This window comes from Amblyomma maculatum, chromosome 1 (assembly GCF_055883805.1).
Source record: "Amblyomma maculatum isolate TAMU_Amacu chromosome 1, ASM5588380v1, whole genome shotgun sequence".
Classification (NCBI taxonomy): domain Eukaryota; kingdom Metazoa; phylum Arthropoda; class Arachnida; order Ixodida; family Ixodidae; genus Amblyomma; species Amblyomma maculatum.
The window spans coordinates 335568891-335586278 of NC_139344.1; the positions used below are offsets into that span (position 1 = coordinate 335568891).

The following is a 17388-nucleotide window of genomic DNA, read 5'->3' on the forward strand; positions in this document are numbered from 1 at the left end:
CCCGGCAGCGTGGGCTGCCCGGAGAGAACTCGGAGCCGGCACAAAGGCCCGCCCGTTGGCGGGCGTTTGGCGACCGATCGCGCGCGCGCTGAGTTCGCTATATCCGATGTGTAGTTCGTTATAAAAAATACATTTTATATGCATAATGCTAACGGAAATTCGAGTGTTCGATATAAAACATAATTCGCTCTATCCGAGTTCGTTATATTCGGGTTTGATTGTATGTACTGCTGTCACGTCCCGGACGAGTCTTTTACAGCGGCATGTTTAGTGAAAAGTGTCAAAAAACGTCAGGCCCCAGCTACATCATGAAAGAGAACTTCTCAAATCGACACGTACAACACCAAATGCCGTGAATTTGCTGGATTGGTGCTGCCGCGAGCGCGGTGGATGACTGCGCATTGGCCACGCCTGACTCCCTAGTCATCACTAGGCCTAGATTGTTTCACACCGAAGCCAGAGCGAACAGGGGTTTTGACTTGACCAACGCTGTAGTAAATGGCCTGCCCATTGAAAGAAAGAGAAGATATGGCCATATGGACGAGATCTTAACAGCGAAAATAGCGTACAAGAAGGCCGGGTGAGCTGACGCTGCACAGGCGGCAGCTGCTATGCAGAAACTTGCTTGTTATCACGCATGCCAGCCGCTATGTGTACGTTAGCGATCCTCGCGAAGTGGTCAGTTTGGATACGCCTTTTTGCCAGGCTTATTATTCTAGGAAAGATTATTTCACTACGCACGCTGGCGCAAGGGATATTCGCCGCTGCCGTAGCGTGCCTTGACGTGGCGGTAGGGACAATGCATTTGACAATGCTTGAGCGCGCTATTGCTGCCCGGGTTGGAAGCGATTCCACATATGGTGTTATAAATAATCAGCCTATGTTGATGTCCTTATCACCTTTGTCTTTGCATCTAGAATTAAACGAATTAAGTGGAACGCTGTGAACTTAGGTACATTGTTACCGCTGCACTTCGTCTAGGTGCGTCCATGTTTATATGAAGCCAGCCTATAGACGAAGTCCAATATACTGTACCTGAATATTGCCCAAATACATGCCAAATTCGGCATTGTGAAATAATGTTAAAGATAAAAAAAAAATTTAAAAAAAATAAAAAAAAATGAAGGCAGTGTGCAACGGGCGCATCGCGAAAAGGTGATGCAAATAGTATATACCTTCGGCCTACCCCGTGGTCCAGCTTGTCGGCTGCTATTTTGCCTCGCCGTGGGAATGCTGTCGCAGGCTGGGTCGTGCGCGGTCGACACCACGTGACCGGTCCGTGGCCCAGTTTTTTGGTCCGTCGAGTGGACACGCCTTCAGTGATCATAGCAGATGTACCACTTGCCCTGAGGGCTGAAGATCCCAGTGCAGTTGATCCCGGATATGTCAAAGAGTAATTTTGAAAATTTCTGTGCAAAAATATACTGCTACTGAATGCTTTTACCCAGCTCCCATCAATGATATTGGATGGTGTGCCGCTTCCCTTGCAAGTGGTACTTCCCGAATACAAGTCTCGAGCATCAGCACATCATGCCTTTACTTCTGGGCTGCAAGTTATCTCATTCATTGCCGTATTTTATATATAGTCAAGCCTGGTTATAACAATACCGCTTCAAATAATATACCAGGTATAACAATGAACTAACTCAGCACTGTCAGCTTTGTAATGTTTTTATGGTAAAATAAGCTGTTTATAACGATGCTGTATAGCAAATTGTCGGCTATAGCAGTTAAATCTGATCACGAGGAACCAACAACATGAGAGACAAAAACATGGAAATGCTGCAACCACATTAGCCGAACCACACACATAATGCGAATGCTTTCCTTTCCTCCATCATTGTTTTCTCAGTCCTGCGAGCTCATTGGATGTCGTGTTAATTTCTTCTGGAAAGTGGGCTTCGTTCAGAATTCCAGTGATGCAGTGTTCCGTGAAGCTCCCAACTATGTAATGATAAGGTTGGCGTTGCGAGACTTGAATGATTCTTGGACATTGACGGGACATAGAGATGGTGGTCAGGAGACTGCGCAAATAGTAGAGTCCTTCTGGGACTTAACGTTCCCCACTTCGACATGTGCAAAATTAGGCACCCCACAAGGAGATGTGAACTAAATGTTCCATGGAATAGTCAAAGCTGACTGATAGATTTTTCCTGCAAAGAAAACAAAATTGTAAGCTACTTTCCTGTCATTAATTTCTCTGAAGCTTGCGATTTTTTTTGGCATAGTCCGGTTATAGCGGGTATTGGTTATAACCGTGATATTACTTTGGCACTTCAATATTGTTATGTGGGTTAGACTGTAGAGCTATTTTGCAATCTTGTGAGAGTTTAATATATCCGGTATCAACTGCATTTGCAAAATCACTTGGCATGTGCTAATGCATCTTGAATGCAACTCTCTGCACAATGCACTGAGCCAGCCTCTAGCGTTGGTAGCGCTCCGCCTATTTCGAACTCTGCGTAACTCACAATATTTTGTCCCCATTCATGTTGAGAGTTTGGCTTAGGTGAAAAGATGGCATCAGCATCACCCCGTTTGCCTTGCTTCCTCGTCATATTGCTTTGCTGCTGTGTTGTGTATTGTTTATTAATGTTTTGTGCATAGTACTGTGTTTCTGCAGTCTGTCAGTAATGCCATTAGTGTAGCTTTAATATGTTTTATTGCTTCCTTGCAATGGTCAGCTTTCTTCGTTTTTTCTATCAATTCATAATAAGCATTGCTTTCGCTTCTTCATAGAGTCCAAAACTTTTCTTGGCACAGGTCTTAATACTTTTTTTTTTCCCCTTCAACATTTTCAGCTGGGAGTGTGTGAATATCAAATTTTTAGTTGTGAAGTGACTATGAGCATTAAGTGTTGATTGTGAATTGGTAAGAGGACTTTCTGGTAATTCTGATTGTGAATGTTCATGTTTTTTTACAAAGCTTTGTTATGAAAGGAAACGGATAGGTGTGCATAAGTATTTGAAAGTTTGGAATAGCACGTTGAATACCATCACACTCGTTTACTCGAAACAAATCGAAACGAATTATGTTGAAAATTATTCGAATTGAATGTTTTAAAATCTTCTCCAATACTTTTCGAGTAATTGGCAGGCCAAGTACCGTAAAGCTTTCATATAATGTGAGTTTTTATTTTCTTCAATTTATCATGCCAGATTTCCGCCTCATTATTAACCAGCGCCATGAGGATTAGGCTTCCAGCGAAAGGAGGCGCTGCCTAGCGGCGCCGTCGGCTGACGGTTTCGGTGGTTTCATTTTCACTAGGCCGAAACCGTGATCCTCGCGACCATGGTGCTCGCAGTGCACATTTGACCAGAAGGAGTTCAATCACATCTCGCACGATTTAGGGATGAAGAAAAGATCACTCAGCACTTTGCATGAGTCTCTCACGGGCCTCTCCAGCCATGCTGGCTGCGCCCTACAACTGTCGCGGACGGTTCACCGGTATTCCAAAGGAACACATCGGTCGTGCTTGAAATAAAGGATAGTGAACGAGTTTCGAGGTACAGAAAACTACTCTCTACTGCAAGATGTCTCCAGCAAGGGGCTCTAGGCAGACGATACACGTACCAGATGACAATGATTGCGGAAACCCTGAATCTGAGAACACTTTCTCGGCACACACACCCCGCGTGCCTGTGTGCGGTATTTACGCGAACAAACATGAGCAGAGGCACAATGGCTGGCAGTGCTCGCGCTGCCATCTCATGTCTGAGCTGGAAGCGGCTTACTAGCTTTAGAACTATTGGGGGGACCATTTGGCTTCCGCAATTGCGGAAGTGATTGCGAGCTGCTCTTCTCAGTGTGCATGAAAATTTCAGACGAAGCGCATCAGCGGAAGAAGCAGTGCAACCGCGCAACCATGAAATGTAGTACAAATCAATGTTTTGATTATCTTTTCAAGCTCGCATTACCCTCATGCAGCAGTTGGTATGCACAGGATGAAAGATTAGGTGTGACTTCACGGTTTATTCGTGTGGCTGCTTTCATAATGCTCATACCTGGCCTCTAATGGATCATTCCATTTGCAGAACAGGCAGAACAGCAGTACACGAAAGCGTCCTAAAAGTGCTTTTTCCGATGGGCCAAGAGCAAAGGGAGCACTGTGGTCCAGTGGCATAACAGGAGCAGTTTGGCGATGCGGAGTAGTCGAGCGCAGTTGGAACTACTACTGCGCGAAAGGCAGAGGATGAAGGAAGTCATATGACGCAAACATGTCAGATTTTTTTTTTTTTTTTCTTGTGTTTTCGGAATGTTCATCATTTTAACTCGACTCTTAGCGGCAATGGCGACTAAGGACAAACTCGTCGTAATCAATGCAAATTTGTTGCTGCTGAAAGCGGTAAGTCAGCAGCGACTCAACATGAAAAGTTTGACCTCTGCTGTTGCGCAAGTGGGAAATAGCAGTGGTGAAGCAGCGTTGTCAGGTTGTGACAGGGAATGTAGCGTTGTCAGGTTGGTGACAGGGAATGTCAAACGCATTTAATCTCTTTGCCGTACTGGACGCACATGGCAAGCACTTTCATTGAGCAGGATGCCAGGAATGCAAACGATCTGGTCACGTCGTACACTTTTGCCCCTGCGCTTGCTCTCGAAGAGCTCTGAGCGTTTCAGTGGGAGAGCAGGGAATTACTTTCCCTGTACTCTTGCTCCGGTTCTCACTGCTCATTGCTTCTGCTCCTGCTCTGCCAGTGGAATGCGCCATAAGACTCACGGCGCCGCAAGGCTGAGCAAGTTGACTAAATCCCACCTTGACGCCCGATCTTGGAGGCTGTGTCGTAGCGGTCGCTCATGCAGTGTCCTGAGGTGTGGCTTGAGATTCTCTTACATTATCAGTGGCGAAGGGTATTCTTTATACCCATATAACTCTACACTCATAGGTTTAACATACTGACTATGTGTTGCAGCTCCTTAGTGGAGACAGTGTTGTGTCTTTTAAGGGCTGTAGTTTCCACTAGACAAATAATACAAGCATATTACAAAGCCACCACTGGCGCTCCAGTATTTCACACTGCCACTCATTTTGTATGAATATTTTAAGTACTTTTTACTTTTTGAAAGGCCACTTTTACAAAAAGTATATTTAACTGATGTTATAAGAGCGAGTGTGTAGCTAGGCTTGTTTAGAAACCCTAGATGATCGGGACATGCTGTAATTTCTCTCGGAATTGAGGAGTTTCAAATGCTTTGCATGCATAGTAAAAGGGTGGTGAAAATTGAGTTGAGTAGCATATGCTGTTAGAAATTTTCAGTATTCACACACTCCCATTTTCAACTTTTTGCCATTATGAGTAGAAGATGCCAGCTTTCCATGGAACCATTGTGTGCTCTCATAGTTCGTCCTTGTCTTAGTATATTTTTTTTATGCCATCCCGCTTTCTCATTTGTGTGTCTGCATCGTCGTGGTGTGTTGTTGTGCTTCCCAATGTCCATCCCCGCAATCCTGGACCCACCTTTGTCTCTGCTAGATGGCTCGAGGCCCGACCCCCTTACCCCCAAGATTGATTCCCAAGGCTCCTCCTGCTCCCCCTCATCCTCCTCCTCCACAAGTAGGTGGCAAGGCACAATCACCTCTCACTCACACCCCGGCCTGCTGCTGTGTGTGCCCATTGCTCATTCGTGCATGCAGTGTGTTGTAGCAAGGCATGCATTTGGGCCTTCCTAGCTCACCGTGCATTGCATGCAAGCAGCATGAAAAATGTAATTTGCCATCTCTCTCTCTCTTTTTTTTTATCTTAACATTGGAAGCCCTACCGGGAGTTAAACCCAACATCTGTGTTACGTGTGTGCAATGTGCATGGATTGGAATGGTAAAATTGAAATGATTGCATTGCAAGTGTACGGTAGGGGCAGATGCAATGGTATGCTAGCCGGTGTCTGTGCAGCTCAGTCATGTTAATTCAGCCTTCAGGGGATTGGGCAAAAGTGATGCCTTGCTGCGTTTCAAGAAATCACAGCACAAAATTAACGACTGTTCACTGCACTTAGAACGCATGAAGCACGCGGATGCGAGAGGAAAATATGTGTTGGGACGGTGTTGCACCTTCTCAAAATAAAACTAAAAAGACAAAAGATGTACAAAGCAGCGCCTGAAGCGGGTCCACCGATTTCATGGTGTTGCAGTTTACTGTAGGTAATCCTCTTGCGCATGCCAGATTCTTTAGACCTTGCTTTGGTGGGTGCAACCTGCCAACAGGATGTGCTAACAATAGGGGCATGACATTAGCGTTGAGGGTCTCCTATGACGGTAGCGTGCAGTTGTCTTCTCGAGCTATATCCGGCCCCCAGAAGGGAGTGAGCGGTTGGCAGTGTTTTCACAATTTGCAGCCTTGCTTAGCGGAGAGATTAACACAAGCTCTTGGAAGATACGATAATGTGCAGTTGTTTTCTCGAGTTATATCCGGCCCCCAGAAGGGAGTGAGCGGTTGGCAGTGTTTCCACAATTTGCAGCCTTCAACTGATAAGCTTAGCAGAGAGATTAATACAGGCTCTAGGAAGATACTGCAGGTGACGGCACCACCTAAAGCATGCTAGCTTTGCATTCTGTCGCACATTTTTGATTGTGTAGTGCAGGGTACCCCAATTACACTGGAAAGACAAGCGAGGGCCCTCTTGTTTTTAGTGAAAACTGCAGGGCAATGATATTTAGCAATTCCATTTAATTGTGCATGCCAGCTGTCTGGAATATCAAAGTAGAGCTGCTCCTTAATAGTAAGCGGCCTGCTCGACAGGCACACTGCGGTAGCAGAGACGCCTTGTTGATGGTATCCCCGTAAAGGAGTCTTCACTACATCAGCAATGAACATCGAATGATACGCATGCATTTTCTGCGCGAGGAGGGCACATTTGCTCCGAAAAAACGAGGCGCCTTTTTAGGGAGCGCGCAGGACGATCAATAGTGTATAATGCAAGTGTTTGGGCGTTAGCTGTGGTGTGAAACCAAAGAATTTTTCAGAAACATGCTGTGCATCGCCTTGGCACAGTGCCAAGTTCGCCGGGCAAGTCATCACATTTTGGCGTGCTTCCAAGGTCACCCGCTGTAGCAGGTGGTCCGTTCTGCGGAGAGCACCGAAAACTGATGAATGAGGTAAAAGAGCTAATGCTGTCAAATAAAAAAAAATGAAACGCCAGTCAGCGTCAGAAACTGCACACAGCTGGGCTTGGATCGCGCTGACGTCTGGCCTCCCTTCAAACTGCATTTCAAGTTAGCTAGTTTTAGATCCCAAATTTTCAGCTGACATGCCCATTGTACTTTTTGTATCTGACCTCGGCCACCACTCTTTTGCACACCTAAGCATTGGAGCAAGACAGAAGCCAACGGAAAGCTTGAGTTGTAGAGAGTCTACTGCAGTCAGCACTCGCGCTGTTTGCTGCGTTACTTACATTTCTCATGCTGCTTCGGTCCACGATATCTCGTGAGGCTGCCGGAACTAGGCCTAACAATTGCCACTGTGTGCACAGAGGTTGTAGTGTTGGTTCTTGGCATGTTTTGAGCTGGAGTGATATCCATGTGTGGAAAAGTGCTTTTGTGCTGGTGTTTTGGATGCATACTGGAGAGAATCCGGTGATGGTGGCTTGTTTTGCACTCTAGGAAATGGTCTGTGGTGATATGGCCTTGTCATATTTGTTATCACAAATGTGGGTAACTGGAGCTGTATTCTAAGGTAATTTTGCCGATGGTATTTTAAAAAGTGTGCCTGCTTGACACATTCTAAATGGGCCAGCACTTCTTTGGCCAATCTGTGCATGCTGTGGGTCATTTTGTAGAAATATTCAGCTTGGATACCTGCTACAATTCGAGCGTGGAGTACTTCGTGAAGTGCCAGCTAGTTTACGGATGAACCACTCACAACATATGAAAACACTGATGAGGACTTACCATATACACGCGTGTAATGGCTGCACGCATGTAATGGCCGCACCCCGAACTTTAGAAAGAAAATTGGGAAGAAAAACTTTTAGAAGTCTACTGTGTGGTGCAAGAAATACGGAACATTTTGTGGTTACTGCCACCAGGTGGGGCCCAAAAATCGTGAAAGCCAAAATGAAGCGTAAGGTTAGAAGTAGAATTGCCAATAAGAATTAAGAGCAAAATATTTGAGGAAAAAAAAAAAAGTCGAGCATGGGGGCAGCGGCCACCACCTCCATTACAAAGGGGGCGCTCCTAGCCGCAGCGATGCCCGCCCGTTACAAAGGGTGAGGCCAGCACATCCAATCCAATCCAAGTCTGTTCGCTCCTCCGTTTTACAGCCATTTCCTCGATCGCCCGAAGCATATCACGTGCGATCTCGCAATCGGAACGCATCGCGAGCTGAAGATTTTCTTTTTCCTCAATGGGAAAATACGTTAGTTATACCGCTCACTTTAAGCTGAAAGTGATTCACTACGCGAAAGAAGAAGGAAAAAGAGCGGCTGGGCGAAGTTTCAAGGTGAAAGGGATATCAAACAGGCTGGACGGTACGGAGGATGATCTCATCTGGGACAAGGACGAGCCTGAAGTCCCGATAAGTTCGGAGGAGGAGGAGGACGACGAGGAGTGATGTTTTGGACACGGGACGAGCCTGAAATCCCAAAGAGTTTAGCGGAGGAGGATGAGGAGTTTTTTAACAATAATAAAGGCAGGTACCACCGCAAATAATTTTTTTGCTGTCTTTTTTCTCATGTAATCGCCGCACCCCCTGATTTTCACCCCAGTCTCGGAAAAAAAAAGTGTGGCCATTACACGCGTGTATACGGTACTATTTATTATACGCTCAGGGCCTGGGGTAGGGTTAGAGGGGATGCATAAAAACACAGCATTGCAACAATAAAACAAAAAAAGGAAATACAAGTTCATAGAAATAGGCACAAATAAACAGGAAGACAGTACTTTGAGTGAGAATGCACCAGGTATAAATTGAAAGCATTTTTCAGGCAGTGAAGGGCATAATTTTGTTTTGGTAAAAAAAACGCCCTTGTGCTACATACACTGTTGAGATCAGGTGCTGTAGTGTCTCTCTCTGTCTTTGTAGGTGTACCCTGGAGGGGGTCAGCAAGTGTACCCTGGCGGGGGAACTCCTCCACAGGGTCAAGGGGGGCAGCCACCTCCCCCAGCAAGCAGCAAACCGGGGCCCTATCCCCAGCCTCCGCAGCAGCCGCCACAGGCCGCACAGCGTGACGCCCCCTACCCCAAGCGCCACCCAGACTTCATGAAACCCCAGGAGCCCTACCCTCCGCCACCTCACATGGCGGCGGGGCCATATCCACCCCAGCAGGCACCTCCCCCACCTGCCTCGCAACAGTACCCAGGTGAGTCTCATTCCGTTCTTGCTCTCGAACTGCCATTGCTGGCAGGTAGTTCCAGCATTTGTGATGTGGTACTGCTGTTGCACGTGCTGAGTATTACATTCTATTTTTGGTTCATTGAGTGGCATTGGATGATTCTGTGCTAGAATGCTTAGTCCATGTAGCAGTGTTGGCCTTTTGGTGAAAATAAGCTTGTGGGCTTAAAAGAGTTGGGACACTTGTTGACACTGTGAAACCTGTTGGCAGCACCTGCGTATGAACTTTGTGTGGTGCTTCCTTCCATTTCTTATTGGCTGAATAAATAAATCATACTTTTGCTTTTTCTTGCATGGCAAGCTGGGAACTTGATTGTGATCTACTGTGCCGAAACGATCTGGAGGCATTAGGTGGTCTTTTTGTAGCTGTTGGGCCCTTTTGCTGGGAGAGGGGCAGTATGAGGCTGAGAGAGGCTGTGCCCTTTTCTCTTCCAGTCTAGAGACCTCACTATGGTTGTCTTTGACTTTGCACAGACCGCAGCCAGTACCCTTACCGGCCGCCCCATATGATGACGCCACCCCCTCCCTCCACCATGCCCCAGCAAGGTGAGGGATGATGACATTGCCTCTGCTCACATTATTGTGACCTAGTGCTCTGAGTATAGAGTGTGAGCTAATTTGAATCTCGGATTTTTAACAACCAGTGAAGTTACTCAGTCAGTTCTACTTTTTGTGGTCGTTCTTTTGGAATTCACAAAAAGTCCCAGCTCAATATTTAATGTGCATATACAGCTTGAAATCTCAGCATTAGCACGGCTTTAATCACAAGAGGTTGTGATTTTATGTCAGTGTTATCCTGTGCAGAATCTTATTTGTCAGTTCGAACCCACCGTAATGGCACACTGGTTTTAGGGCGCTCAACCGCTGATCCCTAGGACGCAGGTTCTATGTGTTTTGACGGAGGTGAAATGAGTTGTGCCCATGTGCTGTCCATTGTCAGTGGGCAATAAAAAGCCTCCGGGTGATGGGAATTTTTTAGCCTTTGAAGGCTGTCTTCGAGTGGTGCTTTAGATATGTGTCGTAGTAGTGCGCCATTTATCTGGTGTCACTAGGCCTGATGTGCTGCGCATTGAAGCCGCACTAAAGGTGGTTGGCATTTAGTCATTAGCTTACCATAAAATGTTAACAATAAATTGTTAATAATCAGTTTACAGTTAGGCAATGGCCTCACATTGAAGTGAAAAGTAATTGATTTCCACAGGGCCTTTGAGCGAAATTCTTGCGAAAATCTAGCCCAAGCGAAGGCCGCCTCGCACTGACTTTTGCCTTGCCTGGCTTCAATTCACTTGCCTACCAAGCTGTCACAAGTGTTAGATAGCATACATGATTAGGTTACATGTTTGCCATTGAGCTAATACTGTGATCAGGCAACTGCTGACAACATGTTTTACTCTAGGTTGTTTATACACACTTATCATATGAAGCACATCATATTATCCACACTCTTGGTGAATTAGGTATGAAGGGCTTGCCGGAGCTGTCCTAAGTTGTCGCAAAAATGTGTGTCTTGGTGAATTAGGTATGAAGGGCTTGCCGGAGCTGTCCTAAGTTGTCGCAAAAATGTGTGTCGCTGCTTAGAAAGGAGGCTTGTGATTGGGGCTATGCTGTAGTCAGAAACCGCTTATAATAGAAAAGTGCTGGTCCTCTGTAAAAACCGCACCTTGTTAGAACATCGGGAAAGTGAAAAGTGCAGCCTTTATGAGAGTATGTACGGGTATGTTGTGGAGAAGGAAAGAGGAGGGGTCATTTTTTATTGTAATTTCCTTGGTTCATATGCTCCTGAGTGCACTTTGTGTAACAAAATTTTTATTTTGAAGTTGTAGTTTTCAAAGGTATTTTAGTAAAGCACTTCAGATTTATCTTTCTGCTTCTTAAATGTGCGTATGTGAGTGTGTGCATGTGCTCACATGGTACAATTTTGCAACTCGATGCCCTGTTCACTGTGAGTCCCCTGAGGGCCGTGTTTAAAGCCTTGTGGACTGCTTGGTGTTTACAAGGTTCTGTAAATGGAGTGTTCTTTGCGTGTGCATGAAGTGTCTCACATAGAGAGGTTGTCCAGGCTAGCATCTAAATGGCCTTGGAATTCCAGCTGCACTTTTTTTCCTCTTACCTGGATGTTATAATGCGTTGGCTCAAGATCTGTTGAAGATCCTGGCCATGTGGCATTTATGTGTGATTTGAGCTGAAGTCCGAGCTTGCGTGCCAATTTACATATAGTCAAATCTCGTTACTACGAGCACCACATTAATGAATCTTTCAAATTAACAGATTTTTTTTTAAATCCCCAGCAGATTTCTTATGTTTTTTAATGTACGGATATTTCAGAACAACAATATATTTTATTTTTTTATCTTGTAGTCTAGGAGCATCAGTATTACAAATTCAGCTGAAGTTAGCAGTGCCGCAGCTCGCAACTTTCGCATGAAACAGAAGCTGCCGTTTCTGTGTGTATGGTTCGTGGGCTGTAGCTGTCATCATCAGTATATCTAGTGCCAGCTCCTAGCGCCACCACAAAGCTGTGTGGTTTATTATGCAGTAGACAGCAGGGCTAGCCACCTCGTGTTGTGTGTTGTTCGCCGGTTGGTCATTCGTGCCATTCACGCGTGCTGGAAGATATTTTTTCTTTTGTCACGGATTATTTTATTGCAAAGTTGGTGCGAGATCTGGTGGTGATTGCAGTGAGTGAAGGTACCAAAAGGATAGGAAAGCAGCTTTCGCTGCAAGAAATCGACTCACAGAAAAAGCGAATCATACTCTGCAGACAGCTAGCATTGCTCCATCGACCAGCGCAATCATTTTGAAAGACAGAGACAAGATTTTCAGACTTGGGAATACTGAAGAGGAGGTCATATCGAACCCTGATATATATATATTTTTTTTTTTTTGCACATGGACAAAGTCCATGCTTTCATCGCTCACTGCAGTCATATACCCATTGAGGTGTTGTACAAAGTGGAAGATGTGTCTACTGTAGTGGTGTAATGTAGTGTGTGGTCGTGTGCGCTGCAAGCAGCAGAAGAAAATAGCTGATTTCTTAAAATAAATCAGCTTTTAAGTTAGTGCAACATTTTCATTTGAGGTTTTGCTTGTCTATACACGTGCCTACTGCAAAGGTACATCATTTTTATACCTAGGTTTGACCATTGGCTTATAATCGCAGATTTTTCATTACGATATTTCAAAATAACGAAAACATTTTGTGGTCCCGCTTGATTCGTCACATCGAGATTTGACTAGTCCTTCTCGGAGCATTCAATCTTGCGAAATGCACCAGGCCTTCTTTCTTCAAGTCTGTAGTAGCAGTTTGTCAGTAGTGTCGGCAGTGTGGCTATTAAGGCCATCCCTCTTTGACCTGTTGTGGTGGCTCTGCAGGCTGGGGCCGTGGTGGAGCGGAGAGCCAATACCGCGGTTACCCAGGCAACGCTTACCCCCCCCACTCGGGGGCCCCCCCTGAGCGATGGGAGGGGCCCCGAATTGGAGATGGAGCACCCCCAACGGGGGCATGGGGCATGTCAAGGGGAGCGCCGCCAGCGCAGGGGGAGCCCTACCCGGCTCCCCAGGGGCCTATGCTGGGCGCAGGGGGACCCCAGGTGAACGCCGTGGGACACCACAAGATGGCGACTGCCTACGCTAGGGACCGGGCCTACCCGCCTGCCGGAGGAAAAATGCCGGTGCGTGCTCTTCCCTCCTTTGCCGCAGCTTGTGCCCTTGTTACTGCTCTCCTCAGTCTGGCTTTCTAACATTTTCCTGGTGCCTTATTCTGCAACATACACTACAGTTGCCCAGCTGTCAGCTCGGTCTCTCTTGATCTGAGTTCTTGCACGTGCACACCTGGTGTCCTTGTCACGGTATTCTGGACGTACACAGTGTTCTGATATGAAACCAGATGTGCTACCATACTCAACGATGCCACTTTGTGTGCTACTTACTGTATATTGCCGATTGTGGCCATATGCGACTGGTGCGTAAACATAATGAGCGCAAAAGACATAGCCTGCAGTGTGTTTCCTGCTAATCCTGCCAGGGCATGCTCAGCTTGTTGAATTAAGAACTCTAGGCTCCTCTTGGGAGGCATTTTGCGACATCAGTGCTTTGGAAGAGAGTCCTCTTAATTGCAAGCTCAGCGGGCTTTGGCAGATGTGGAGGGCGCATTGCACCAGTTTTCCACAGCTTCTACTAGTTCATGTCGCATGGGATAGGTAAGTAATGCGTTCACTCACTTGCTCATTCATTTTTGTGCCATGTACACATCTAGGTACTTCGCTTATGTATAAAAGTACTGTATGCTGGCAACTGTGTTTTGCAAGACCGCCTCAAAGTCAAAACCCCAAGTTACAGAATGCAAGTGAATTAAATATGGGCTATTCCCTCTTTCTGGCCCATGGTCATGCATGCTCAAACAAGCTGGTATTATAAGATTCAGAGTGTTTTCACGCTGAGGCTATGGTGCTAAAAGCAGTATTGGCAGCATTATGGTGAGCCTTCCCATGTCCTCGCTTGCAGCCGGGCGGCCCTTATGGGTCGGCGCCACCTTCCCGCAAAGAGGTGGTCTTCCCGCCGGAGAGTGTGGAGGCGGTTACGCCCGTCGCTGCCAAGCGCCGGCGACTCTACGCCAAAGACGTGAGCCCCCTGGAGGCGTGGCGCCTCATGATGTGCCTCAAGTCTGGCCTGCTCGCTGAGAGCACCTGGGCCCTGGACGTGTTGTCCGTGCTGCTGTATGACGACTCGACAGTGCTCTACTTCGGGCTGTCCCACCTGCCGGGCCTGCTCGAGACACTCATGGAGCACTTCCGCCGGTGTTTGTCGCTCGTCTTCGACACCCCAGACGATCTGGAGCTCGGCTATGAGTCCAAGGCCGAGAAAGAGGAGGCGTCTTCAGAACAGGAGCGGCCCTGGTACCTTCTGGACAGGGACGCCCCTGCAAAGGACCCGCTCGAGGGCCTCATTGTGCCTACCCAGATAGACATCTGCGATCGCACGCCCGTGCTCTCGGGACACAGTTTCACCTGGAGGACACGGTGTGGAAAAACAGTGCGTTCCCGACCCGATGATGAGGGCTCATTGCATGTTGTCGATGGGGAAAAGCGCTGGGATGTGCACGAGGGCTTTACAGCTTCACCCGAGCATTGGCAGCTAGGTGGCGGAGAGGTCACCGCACACATTCAGACGTGCTTCGAGAGCGACACAAACAATGTGCGTTTTGTGCGTCTCATGACGCCCTCAAAGAAAACTGTCGAGCCCAAGGCCAATCCTCAGCCGCCGAAGCCTGTGAATAATCAGGGTGAGTGCCACTCGAAGCTGTCGGAACTGCTGGCTAAGCAGAAGGCAGCTAACTGCAAGAGAGAGCCTGTGGTGCTGATCGAGGACATCCGATCTAAGATAAAGCTCGAAGCTGGCAGGGTGGACCATATCAAGCAGGAGGTCAAGGAGGAACGGCCCTCGAATGACAGGAAGCGAGAGGAAGAGAAGGAAGAAGCTCCCAGGAAGGTTGAGGAGGACAAAGCAGACACGAAGGAAGCTGTCCAGGAGACCAGGCCAGAGGAGAAGCCCGAGGTCACGGAGGCGATCGAGACCAGTGAGAATGAGGAGGTGGTGCTCAGCAAAGAAAGTGATACTAGTGAGTGTCGGACCGAGGAGTCAGTGTTTCCACGTTTGCGGGAGGAGCGGCCGCGCAAGCGGCCCCACCCGGAGGCTCTGGAGGAGGAGGCGTACTGTCGAGACGAACCTTCACTGTGTGTAGTGTCCGAGGCCCGTGAGGCACTGGGCCGCCGATGTGTGTGCATCTCCACAATACTGCGCAACTTGTCGTTTGTGCCGGGCAACGACGCGGAAATGTCCAAACACGCGGGTCTGCTGGTGCTGCTAGGGCGGCTGCTGCTATTGCGGCATTGGCACTCACCGCGGCGGGGCACACCCCGGCCGGAGGAAGGCTGCTTGCCTGAAGACCACTGCAGCTCGCTGGTGGCGGAGCGTGAGTGGTGGTGGGACTGGCTGCAGGCGCTGCGCGAAAACACGCTGGTCTGCTTGGCCAACATGGCAGGCCAGCTGGCCCTTGCGCCCTTTCCCGAGGAGATCTCGCTGCCCCTGCTGGATGGGCTACTGCACTGGGCGACGTGTGGGTCGGCGTGCGCGCGGGACCCGCTGCCGCACAGCACGCTGAGCCCTCAGCGGCTTGCCCTCGAGGCACTGTGCAAGCTGTCAGTGCAGGAGTCCAATGTAGACCTGCTGCTGGCCACACCTCCCTGGAGCCGCACTGAGGCTCTGTTGGGCCAGCTGGCCCGGTGGCTGGGCCGCGGTCAGGACCAGGTGCTGCGTGAGCTGGCCCTGGTGCTGCTGTCCAACGTAGCGCCAGCCGGCAGTGGCGCAGCGCGCGCTGTGGCCCTCCAGGGGCCCTGCCTGGCCCACCTTCTGGCCTTTGTCGAGCAGGCTGAGCAGAGTGCCCTACAGGTGGCCAATTCACAGGGCGTGGCGGCACTGCGTGACAACCCTGAGCTGATGGGCACCACGCTGGACATGGTGCGCCGCGCGGCCGCCACACTGCGGTGCCTCGCCCGGGTGCCTGACAACCGGCCGCTGTTCCTGCAGCTGCAGCCGCGCCTGCTTGCCCTGGTCATGTCCCAGATCCTGGACCAGGGCGTGGCCGCCATCCTGGCCGATGTGCTCTTTGAGTGCTCCCAGCAGCAGCAGCCACCACCACCCTCCTAGGATCCCCCCCACTCCCACCCCGCTATTTATTTCGACGACCTCTGCTGTAGATAGGCCCCAACATGGGTTGACGACACCCCTCCCATAGCTCGTGGACTCTGTGGGCCCGAGGGGAGCACCCTCTCCCGTTTGTGATGATTAAAAAAAAAACTTGTACAGACGTGCTGCTCTCTCGCCCACCTCCCCCCTCTCGTTGTCCCCCACCCTCTTCGCTGCCTGCCCGGCGCGCGCGCACACCCAGGGGATGGCGGGGGCAGCCGCTCAGTGGAAGGGGGGTGGTGGCAGGCTGTGGGTCCCCTTGGCCTGGGACGGACAGACGTACAAACGGACTGGCTCGTGTTGTCGATCTGATGATTCTGTGTGTAGGGTCTCTTTTTTGCGAGTGCAGCAAGCAACATCATCCTGTTTTTCTTGTTTTTTTTCCTCTCGTCATTTGATATGGTATGACATGCGCGCATGTGTGTGTGTATGTGTGTGTGTGTATGCGTGTGTGCCGAGCTTTATACGATGTAAATGTCCAACAAAATGAGCTGCAAATAATTGTACAGGTGAGAATTCTCTCTTTTCCCCCTTGAAGAAAACTGATCCCTCGGGGTTCATGGCACTCTTTTGAAGTTCAAGAGGATGGCGACTGTGTAATTTTTTTGTTACTTTTGCGGTAGAGGTTGGTGCTTGGCATTTTGAGCAGTCCTTTGTTTTACTTCGTTTTAGGTAACTCTGTCCCCCCCGGTAAATAAATTCCTACTGTTTACTTGCAACGTGTTGTATTTACTAGTCAAACCAATCATTGCCACAAAGCTAGTAATTTTTTTTTTTTTTTCTTGAATGACGTGGGGGAGCAGACGAGACTTGTTTTAGGGTCCTCCTGTGCTTAAATTTTGCTCTCTAGGAGAGTCTGCCATAGTTTTTGCATTGGAGGGCACAGGGGAGTACAGTTATTGAAGGGTGATTTTTTTTTATTATTATTATTATTCTTCATCCTGCCTTCTGGCAGTCATCGTTGGCCCGTCATGCTTTTTTTTTTTTCTCCATGTTCGCTCGCTCTCGTCTCCATTCATTCCTAGAGTGCCGCGCACGGTGGCAAGAACAAAAGCACAATGGTACTTACGCCAAAAATCCAAAGTGAGGATGGCCACAGGACTTGACTGTCACTTTTTTTTTTTAGGCTTTTTTTTTTCTAATTTTTTTTTTCTCAGAGAGATGAGAACTGGGAGGGCTGAAGCTTTGTCTGCAATGCAGAGTTTTTGTACTTCAGTGTCCAGAGTATTCCAGGGCTTGGTCAAGTTTTTCTTTATTGTGGGGATGAAGTTGTACAAAATGTATGGAAAACTTGTAAAATAAAAATGACTTCAAAAATGTG

At 48.3% G+C, this 17388-nt stretch overlaps 1 protein-coding gene across 6 annotated transcripts in view; it reads left to right on the forward strand.

Moving 5' to 3' along the window:
* The window catches only part of osa (trithorax group protein osa), a 199449-nt gene extending 182061 nt beyond the window's left edge, over positions 1-17388 (forward strand). For 3 of the 6 annotated variants that reach the window (XM_084587821.1, XM_084587861.1, XM_084587852.1), the window contains 6 exons: positions 5472-5552; positions 6959-7090; positions 9015-9291; positions 9798-9869; positions 12696-12994; positions 13827-17388. In XM_084587821.1, coding sequence (XP_084443947.1) covers positions 5472-5552; positions 6959-7090; positions 9015-9291; positions 9798-9869; positions 12696-12994; positions 13827-16028 — 3063 coding nt within the window. In that variant the 3' untranslated portion in view covers positions 16029-17388. The remainder of the gene's footprint in view (positions 1-5471; positions 5553-6958; positions 7091-9014; positions 9292-9797; positions 9870-12695; positions 12995-13826) is intronic. The other 3 variants (XM_084587837.1, XM_084587829.1, XM_084587843.1) reach the window with 3 other exon arrangements.